Source organism: Thermobia domestica, chromosome 3 (genome assembly GCF_964235325.1).
Source record: "Thermobia domestica chromosome 3, izTheDome1.hap1.1, whole genome shotgun sequence".
NCBI classification, from domain to species: domain Eukaryota; kingdom Metazoa; phylum Arthropoda; class Insecta; order Zygentoma; family Lepismatidae; genus Thermobia; species Thermobia domestica.
The window spans coordinates 14,755,726-14,766,284 of record NC_137456.1 but is presented as its reverse complement, the minus strand read 5'-3'; the positions used below and the strand labels follow the sequence as shown (position 1 = coordinate 14,766,284).

General features: G+C 37.5%; 1 protein-coding gene across 1 annotated transcript in view; it reads right to left on the bottom strand.

Moving 5' to 3' along the window:
* Positions 1–227: 227 nt before the first annotated feature.
* LOC145682424 (uncharacterized) overlaps positions 228–10,559 on the bottom strand; it is a 75,398-nt gene continuing 65,066 nt past the window's right edge. The window contains exon 7 of the mRNA XM_081754055.1: positions 228–9,141. Coding sequence (XP_081610181.1) covers positions 8,587–9,141 — 555 coding nt within the window. The 3' untranslated portion in view covers positions 228–8,586. The remainder of the gene's footprint in view (positions 9,142–10,559) is intronic.

Here is a 10,559-nt window from a genome sequence, read left to right as displayed (position 1 = left end):
CATAGACGTATGTGTTAGGCTTAAAAGAGCTATTTAATTACCTTTGCATATTTATCTTACGTATAATAGAAACATGAAATACGGTGTTCCAAAATGATTCTTCCAACTTTGATCGTATGTAAGTCAAAAATGAGGATAGATAGAAAGGTGTGGTTTGTGGCATAATGCTTACACACTCCTAAAGTTTTGTTCTGTACCAACACTTCCAACAAATCACTATTAATTTATTTTGGTTTTGGTCTTTGTAGGTGAGGCACTGACGAAAATGGCCACCCCCAGGAGATGGCACAGTGTGTGGAATTGTGTATAGAGACCGGATCTGCCAATCAGGTCCAGCGAAAATTCCGGACTCGTTACAGACGCACACTCCTATCACGTTCGACCATCCAGCAGAGGTACACGAGGTTCAAGGAAACCAGAAGTGTCATCAAGAGGACGAGTTCTGCAAGTCCGAGGACTAGTAAAGTAGATTTGGAACGGATGCAACAGGCATTTCTCTGAAGCCCAACTAAATCAATCTTTAAAACGTCTCGACAGTTGCAGTTGCTGCATGCACTTCAACCTGATGACAGCCAAAGCGCAAAGCATTTGCAATTGAGATTCTGAATCGCATTGACGAGGATCCAAACTCTCAAAGGTCTCGGACGAAGTGTGCTTTCATGTGTCTGGGATGGTAAACCGACATAATGTGCGGATATGAGGCTCGGAGAACTCCCACGTAAGCCGTCAAATTGTGCGCAGTCCAAATATAAACGTGTGCTGTGGTCTGCTTCATGACTGTATGGTGGGACCGATTTTCTCTACAAAGGCGACTGTTTATCTGGACATGTTGGAACAGTTTGCATTTCCACTGATCAAACACCTGGAACCTGACATCCTGGTGCAGCAGGACGGTGCCCCTTGTCACTGGGCCGCGGTTGTTAGGAGAGATTTGGACGACACATTCCAGGTCACTGGATTAGTCGAAGACAACCCACTGCCTGGTCCCCAACGCTTCTGGACGGACATAACCCCCACTAGATGTTTTTTCTCTTTGGGACTTTGTGAAGGATGTAGTCTACAAGATCCCAGTGCGGGACCGCGTCAGCGGAGCACACTTGAACATGTCACAGAGGACATGCTAGGCCGGACGTGGGCGGAACTGGAATATTGCTTAGGTGTCTTGCGTGCTAAAGATAGCGCACATATTAAACTCTCTTAAACAGCTATTAAAACTTTAGGTGTGTGTGAACATTATGCCGCAAACCACACTTTCTATCTATTCTCATTTCTGACTTATACGCAATCAAATTTGAAAAGATTATTTTGCAACATCTTGTACATAAAACATTACGTGTGCTTGACACCATACATTTTCTTGTATATTACCATATAAAAACCACTAAGAAGCATTTACAAATAAAATTTAGGATAATGACTACACATGTAAGATTTGCTCATCGTAGACCTAAATTAATAGCAACAGCACCTTCATAGCCGATTCTTCTAATTCTTAAGCATCATAGACATGAACTGTATTTAACAAAACGTTTCTGATCAACTTACTGATCATTACTTTTCGTTCCAACTTCAACAAGTGGAACTGCAAACTCAGATAATATAAATTACCAATTTAAACTAAACTTTTTGATGTTTTATTAACTTTTCGACCACAATTCTATTAAGAGTGTCAGTTAATAGTAACAGAAACAAGATATGTAGAAAACAATTTACTTGTTCCAAAATAGTTAAAATCAAATGACACAAATGATAAGTGATAATTACACAAACGTTAATGCAAATCGTCGCTGCGCCTCGAAGAACCGCTATGTGACATGTTTGTCGAAAATGAGTTATGTCGTGCAAACAAACCTCAAAGCTGTCAGGCAACGTCTCTTATAATGTGTTAAGTGAATATCCAATTGTTTCCCCACAATAATGAAAAAATAATAGATTGAAATTAAGGGCTTCAGGTTCTCATTACGTACATATTGATTAGTGTGTACCAGTGGCGGCCTCTGAGGCAGTGATGCCGTGACATGTCACTGCCTTGAGAGGTAGAAGATTCAGAATATTAAAAGAAAGCGAGTTAAATATCATAACTGTTTCTGAATTTCTTCCTTTTTCTGCCCGCTGCCGTACTATTTAGCCGCATGACCTAGCGCGAAAGACCTGACGGTGGCAACTCTGCTTCGGTGACTGTCACCAGACCCTTGCTTCTGAATGCTGCTTGGAATGGTGATATCACCATATACGCGCCCTATCAGCTGTGTACGGGAAAGGCTTTCCATTGCTTCTAGGTCTTGACAATGAAAGCTTGTCACTCAGAATCCGAAAGCAACCGATATTTCACGATCTCATATACACTGCTTGGGACGAGGAAAGTGTTCATACCGCGCCGTTCTAGAGGAATGAAACTTTTTGCTGTGTAAGTGAGTGTTGTCGTGTTTGAATTTATATCCTTAAAATTATAAAATAAATTCAATAGCCGCTCTTCTGAAGACTCCATTTTCGAAGTTAAATATGAGGATAAACTAAAGATGAAAGAATTAGGTAGACCCATGCCAGTATTAAACATTCTATATAAACAACAGAGTGCGAAGGTTGACAGGTGGCGAAAATTCAACCCAGAAGTGTACAAGAAAAATAAGTGGATAGCAGACTGTGACGAAAGGAATGCATTTTTTTTTTGTTTTCCATGTGTACTTTTTCAAGGAGAATCTTACTGATCTAAGAACGGTGTTACAGATCTTGTGCATCTTGGTGAGAAAATGACAAAACACGAAAAGTCAAGAGCATATGAATAATGTGATGAGTTCATCTGTGTTGGGGAAAGTAAACATACAAACCCAATTGAGTTCCCACTATCAGCAAACCATTGCGAAACATAACGAGCAAGTTAGTAAAAAAAAAGTATGTGTTAAATCTAATTATAAATTGTATTCGTTTTTGTGGTGTTTTTGAGTTGACTCTAAGAGGTCACAATGAATCGGAAGAGTCTACAAATAAAGGTATCTTTCGCGAGCTCATTAATTTTAGTGCCGAGTTAGATAAGGACTTAAAAGAGCATCTGAGCAAATCATTAGCGTTTGCAGGAACATCAAAGACAATACAAACTGATTTACTTCAGTGCATGCTGGAAGTATATCACGATGAAGGAAGGAAAGAAATAAACAATGTAGATTATGTAGCAATCATTGCAGACGACACAACGGACGTGTCATCTCAATTTCAACTAGTTTTGCTTATACGTTACATCATTGGTGGGAAATCTGTAGAAAGATTTTGGAAGTTTTTGAATCCCGAAGCTCATGACGCTCGTGCTATCGCGGACTGTATTTTAGCTGAACTTGAGCCATTAATCGGCAATACACCGAATAAACTTATTGCGCAGGGTTTTGACGGTGCTTCTGTGATGAGGGGAGGATTGAATGGAGTACAAAAATTAATAAGAGACAAATATAAGTATGCGAATTTCATACACTGCTATGCTCATCAGGTTAACCTAATCATGTCTAAATCCGGGTCAATAAACCGGCAAGTACGTATCTTTTTTTTTTTTTTTTTTTCAAATTTGGGCGGAATTTGTGCCTTTTTTTTTTCAAATTCATCGCAATGGACACATATTCTAGATACAATTGTTCAAAGAAGGTTGCCGCGGGTTTCTCACACCAGGCGGAATTTTCAGTCTCGTGGAGTAAATACAGTTTACGAGTATCGGAAAGATCTAATTGATGTTATGTTAGCAATAGAAAACTGTGAAGATATAACATTACAAACCACCTTAACTCAAGCTTCCGCGTACAAGCTATTATTAAATGAAGAAAATTTCGTATTTTGGTTGACTTTTTCCCCACAAGATTATGCCACACGTAGAAATTATTTTCAGCCAACTACAGAAGAAATGTATTGATCCTGTCAAGGTTCGAGAACATCTGCATAATTTTGAACTTGGTATGCAGTCAGTCAGAGAACAAATTGACAACATTATTCAGGAAGTAGAAACCGAATTAGAAACTGCAAGAGACGAACGATGTTCAAAAAGACGGCGAAGTGAGGCGTTCTATAACGACAAAAAAAAGACAAGCATTAGAAGTTTGTGATGCAATCCTAGTGGAGAACAAATCTAGATTTCACTTCACTGAGCACCTTGTAGCTACGAGATTATTTGCTGTAGGACAATTTGACAATTACAAAAAGGAGTTCCCCGATAATTATCTCAGTGAGATGCTTAAAAAATATCCCTTCTTGGAGGAAAAGAAATTAAAAAGCGAACTTCAAGTGTGCTATTCGAGACGCGAACTGAGAACGGTGTCTGGTGCGGTGTCATTCTTAATGTTCATTATAGACGATGAATTGTGCGACACGTTTCAAGAAACAGTTAAGCTCTTAAAGTTATTGATAACTATGCCAATGTCAACAGCAGAAGAAAGAGAGATTTTTCTCGATGTTGAACAGAATAAAAACTTTCGTAAGAAATACCATGAAAGAGGAAAGATTAACTGCGTTAGGCATGTTGTCATGTGAAAATACATTCGTTAATGAGATAGATAATTTTAACAAAAAAGTTATCGACGTCTTTTCCAGGAAGAAAAATCGTCGCATGGAGTTTCCGTATCGAGCATCTTAACTAGTCAACCAAACGTGTTCAGTTGAAAGTTCGAAGAGACTAAACAGTGCAAGTGAAGTATTTCTTTTTAAACAGTGTACTCGTGTTTTATTCAATATCAGTGGGTTTTTTTTTTTTTTTTTTTTTTTTTTAATCAACAAGATAAATAATAAACTTTGTTAAACAAGAGCATCTCAAGATTCACTTCAATATATAACTGACTGGCAAGAAGAAGAATAGAACTTCTGTGAAAGGAGCAAGAGAACCAGTAACTACCTGATTACTGATAATGTAAGCACAATCGATTATAATTAAATTGAAATTCTATATATGTTCTTCTTTTTCTTCTTCTTCTTCTTATTATTATTATTAATAATAATAATAATAATAATAATAATAATAATATAGTTCTGTCACTACCTAATAAATTGTCACCAGCCGCCACTGGTGTATACAAATCCTCTATGAGCTTACAAAGGCGTAAAAGGTAAACCGACATATGTTACGTAAACACAAATATTGTTGAAGCAAGCTACAACAATGTACAGTGAATAACATAAGCAGAACCAATTTTATTATATTTTTCAAGAGTTTCCGTGTATTTGGCAAAATTTTAAGACTTTGGAACAGTGACGTATTTACGATTTTCTTTCGGGGGGCGGGGGGGGGGGCTTTGCCTGAAAATGTGAAAATTCTGCAAGATATTTCATATACTTTACTATAGTTAAGTAAGATTTCGGGGGGGGGGGGCTTAAGCCCGGAAGACCCCCTTCCTAAATACGCCACTGCTTTGAAATGTTTTTTTGCTTCTCCTTAAAAGTTGTGGTTTTAATACATAACGGTACTTCGAGGCGCAGCGACGAAAATATACGTTCAGTTACTTTTTTTCCACAACGTTTTTAAATGAAACATGTTTTCCCGAAAGAACAATCAAATTATAATTTAAACAAGACACATAATAAAGCAAAAGATAATTTCTAATATATTACATTACTGTTTAAAACGAAAAAAAAAAAAAAAAAACACCTGTACAGACATGAAATACACTCGATAGCATATATTTTTTAAATCACGCCCGACTCTAGCCATAGGAGGTACATACACGGTTCTGATTAGTTGGAGTTATCCATTTTTCGTCACATAGAATACATATAGCACAAAGCAAACGCCAGATGCTGTCGGTCCTCGTAGCCGAGCATATTAACAAGCGGGCTACTAAAGAAAGTCGCTTCTAGCGTGGATTCAAACCTGACCAAAGGAAAGTTTTTTTTTTTCATAACACTTTCATCTTCAAAATAAGATGAAAATAATACTCATTATGCATAAATTGTACTTTTTCCACAATTTATTTAAATTTTTGATAGCCCTTATACATAATGACGTTATAAACCAACAGGAGAGTAAGAAGTAGGGCTCTAGCGAAGCGAGAAGTTGTAGGGAGTAGTGAAGAGACGACCCGCTCGGGAGAGTAATACTCCCGGAAGTACTTTTCTCCGCGCGCTACTCTAGCCAGTTGTTTTACGCGCTATCCTAGCCAGTTGTTTTAAGTTGGTCACAAAATTTATATCATAAAGTACAAGGGGAACAAAACCAGCCCTATATCATAAGTACAACTACTTATCTGCACAAAAATAAATAAATCACTTTTTTAAGTATTATTTTCATATTATTTTAATTTAATGTTATAAAAATGTAAAAGAAAATGTAAAAAAAAAAAACTTTCCTCGGGCCGGGTTTGAACTCGCGCCAAAAGAGATTTTTAATACTAGCACATAGCGCTAGCCCACTCGGCCACGAAGGCCGACAGTAGCAAGCGTTTGATTTCTGCTATTTTAAGGCAACGTGGCAAGAAGTGGATAACGCCAACCAATCAGAACTGTGTTTCTCGTTTCATATTCCGGGAGCATTACTCTCCCGAGCGAGTCCTGTGAAGAGTTAGAGAAGAGGAGGTGCAGGAGACGCCAGGAGGGGGAAAGGTAGCCATACGCTTCCTTGAGATGTAGTTAAATTTACATTGAAGTTACACCATCCGGTCGTGACGTAATGTCACGTGGTAATTAGTCTACTTTGCACACACAACTTTATTGTTTTTTTTAAAAAAAAAAAAGTGGTTTGCTTACGTTATGAAACGTAGCTGAGCGAGCGAAGGCGGTTAGAAGCCTCGCAGGGCTCGTTTTATTCCACCATTGCCCCCATGATAATACCACGTGACATTACGTTACACTCGGGTGGTACAACTTTGATTAATATGTGTACTACGAAGGTGGGCTAACAGATAACTCTAATCAATCAAAAACGTGTATTTAGTTCCTATAGCCAGGATCGAGTGCGAGAAAAATATGTCACTCAGTAACATACACTATCTACAAACTACGAAAAAATACAAAGCTGAATTGGTTTGAGCTAAATAAACAATCACAACCTTTACTACATCGTAATTCTGCAAGTAAATACAAGCAAGTATGAAAATTATAAATTACTTAGTTAACGATAATAATTTTTTTTGATAGTTTAAATTAATAATTTATAAATTCATTCGATAAAATCAAGAGACAGTAAAAATTTAAAGACCGTCAAATATATCAACAAACCAATTAAATAAGATGATTTTTTTTTTTACTGATCTATACAAGCAGTTAAATCAAGTAATATTATATTGTCGGTTCATTTCCGTTTGTTTCAATAAATGTCGTGCAGAACATTTCGCAACATACTAAAAATAACTATTTTTTTTTTTTTAAGTAACTCTCTGTGTCTCATCGCCCTGTGCCATTAGTAGGTATTGCCCCCTAGTGACAACTCTGGTGAATTTTACGCGTTAAATTAGCTACACTTTCACCATGACTATCGGGATATATTAATATTTTTTTCCTTCAACCTTACCTTTTTTTTTATTGTTCTGAATTTTTGGTCATACTTACATTATTTGGTACATCCACCGGTAAAAGTGAATCCGGAAAGGTAGGGGGACGCATGACGTCACACCGTCTTCCGTGCCTATCTTTGCCCATTGTATTTTTTAGGAAGTGGGGGCATGGGCGGAGTTAGGAATTGTCTGCTGGGGGGCAGACCTTTTGTCTGTTGTGGGGCACGGTAAACATAAATGAGAATTAAAGGATCTTATAAGTGGCATTTTTACTTTTTATCAAAAAGTTGGGGGTGCAATGCCCCCATAACTCCGCCCATGAGTGGGGGACGCCATAGATATTTTCTTTAAGTAGGGAAACGGCGTCCCCCGCACTTTTACCCCGGGGTACATCATAATTTTTTTCTGCTTTTTGGCACAGAGTTTCTACTTGTCACCTTATTGCTTTGTGATCAGGTACTTCCCTTGCGAGTATTGAATCTAACTTTGCTTTTCCAACCATTCACCGTGTATGTGAACTACCCTTTTGTTTTCGCTGCTGATTATTAACCATAACTTCTCGTTATTTGAACTTTGGTATCTACTGAAAAGTAGACCAGGTGATTACGACATGCTACTCCTTTCACAACTGATGCTCTCGATGGCATGTTGGTTGTAAGCTGCTACTTGTTGATATTCTTCGCAAGACCCCAAAACATTCTTGATTGATATAATCAGGAAGAAGGTTGATAATTTCTTTCTTTAAAGCTAGTTCGGAAGAATGAATACACCTTCATTCGATAGATCAACGTTGCTTCTTGATCTTTATGGACAATTTTGGATGAGAAACCTAGTAATTATTTCTGATGTCACACGCAGAACACAAACAATTACTTTTCTAACTTTTACATAATATGTCTGTCACGTTTATTATACAGTAGATTTCCTATACTTACACCTTGTGTGTTTTACTTCACTGTTTATAGCACAACCCTGTTTTAATCGATTTTACGAAACGTTTACATATAGAAAACTTGCCTTATGTTATGCTTTTGCGAATTTCTTCACTTGAAAAATAGTATTTTGCAAGAGTTTTTGATTTACCATAAAGCTTTAACACTGATCTTTGTACTATTACATACCTTCATAGAATTCACGACTGCGTGAACGGATTGAATATACGACTGCTGCAAACCACTCCTGATGATGAAGTTGTACTGTTCACAATAAATTGACCTGAAGACACTGGTGCCAGAGTGAAACCTTGCGTCATTTGATTGGTTCCTACGTTTGAAACCACACTATTATTAACTACAGGCTGCAAAATTAAAAGGTTTTGCATTTGCTTCTGGACTGTAATGTTTTGTGGGAACAACTGACCAGTCGAGGATGGACCTACCAGAATATACCCTTGCGTTTGTTGAGCTCCCCCTGTCTTAGGAATTACCTGACTGATGATATTTTGTGTCTGCTGAGTTGCCACCATCTCTGGAATTACTCGACTGATGACACTTTGTCTTTGTTGAGTTGCCACTGTCTCTGGAATTACCTGACTGATGATTCCTTGGGTCTGTTGAGTTGATACTGTCTGTGGAAGTGCCAGGCTGATGATATTTTGTTGTTGCGTCCCTGAATTAGGTTCTGTACAACTTACAGGGATTAAACTACTTGTTCCATACGACTGTTGTTTCCCTGATAGCGAAACCACCTGTAAGTACATATTTTCGTGAATTATGAAAATTTTATTTAAAAAAAAAAAAAAAAAAAAGATTGAATATAAGTGTTGCAGACTAAATTTGACTAAATGTATATTTACATTTTGGTTTTTACAATCATGTTGAAGATAAAAGTAAATTGGCTTTATTTGTACTCAAATAAACATTACCTCCTTTCATTACGCTTGACACAATCTGATAGTACGCAGAGCTAGGAACTTTCTTATCTTTGCTGAATATTGAATATACGACAGAAGATAAGAATAAAGTCAATGGCTCGCTGAGCAACAGTACTGTTTTCAAGCGAACACAGGATAAAACTTACAACTTGCTGATCCACTGTAGTAAATGTATTAGGCAAGACGTGCTGGAAGATAATCAAATAAGTTATAAACGGCTCTTAGTAATTAGATTATCCAATCTGTTAATCAACAACATGTTATCTCAAGCATTACAATCATATGACGAAGTCCAACATCTTATCTCAAGTATTACAATCATATGACGAAGTCTTGATATCTGAATTGAAGGTGAGCAGAAACTAAAGATTACACTGTGGCCATCCATTAGAATTTGAATGATCTTTTCCATGTTCAAGGAAGACAGTAAGTACTTCCTTGAAAACGATTGAAAGATCAAAAGCTGTAGAATACCCTAAAAACGCAAATGTCAAATAACGCGTGGGGGCCACGATGGCTCAGTGCTATCTCTGGTATGTGTGGTCCTTGATTCAATCCCCGGTCAAGTACGTATATGGTGGACAACATTGGATCCGTGGATTTTCTCGGTGTACTCCTGTTTCCTCCCACTTACTTTAATCATCGTCTCCCTTAGCCTAAAGTGCATAACGTAAGACGCTAAACTGAGACGTTTCCTTTCATTCTTTCCAAATAACGCGTGCCAACTTACCCTTTCACGGTACTCGAGAATATCACACATTTACGTCCACCTGCTTCTTTTGATATATTTCATTAAGAGATTCATCAAAATCCACAAAACAGTAATCACACTTCTTGCACAACTGAATTTTCACTTCTCACACTATTTTGTCAGCTTGAACCTGACCTTACCCGGTAATCTCACTGTCGGGTAACATATGTTTGAATACTTGGACATCTTGAAAAGCAGCACGAATTGATATACACTTTACATTACATGATATCAGTACACTTTAAATTCTGCTTTTGTAATGCTACCTTTCACTTTACAGGGATTTTAGTCCCCGAAGACGTACCCACTAGCACTGTAGAATCCACACTTGAGCACATATCATCAAAAACCTTTACATTCTATACAGAAGAGGTACAAACAGAAGGACAGAAGGGTGACTCCCTTTTTTGATTCACAAAGATGCTAACTATTCCATATTATGATGGAAGGGACCATCTGCATATCCCGTCGCTTTTTCCCC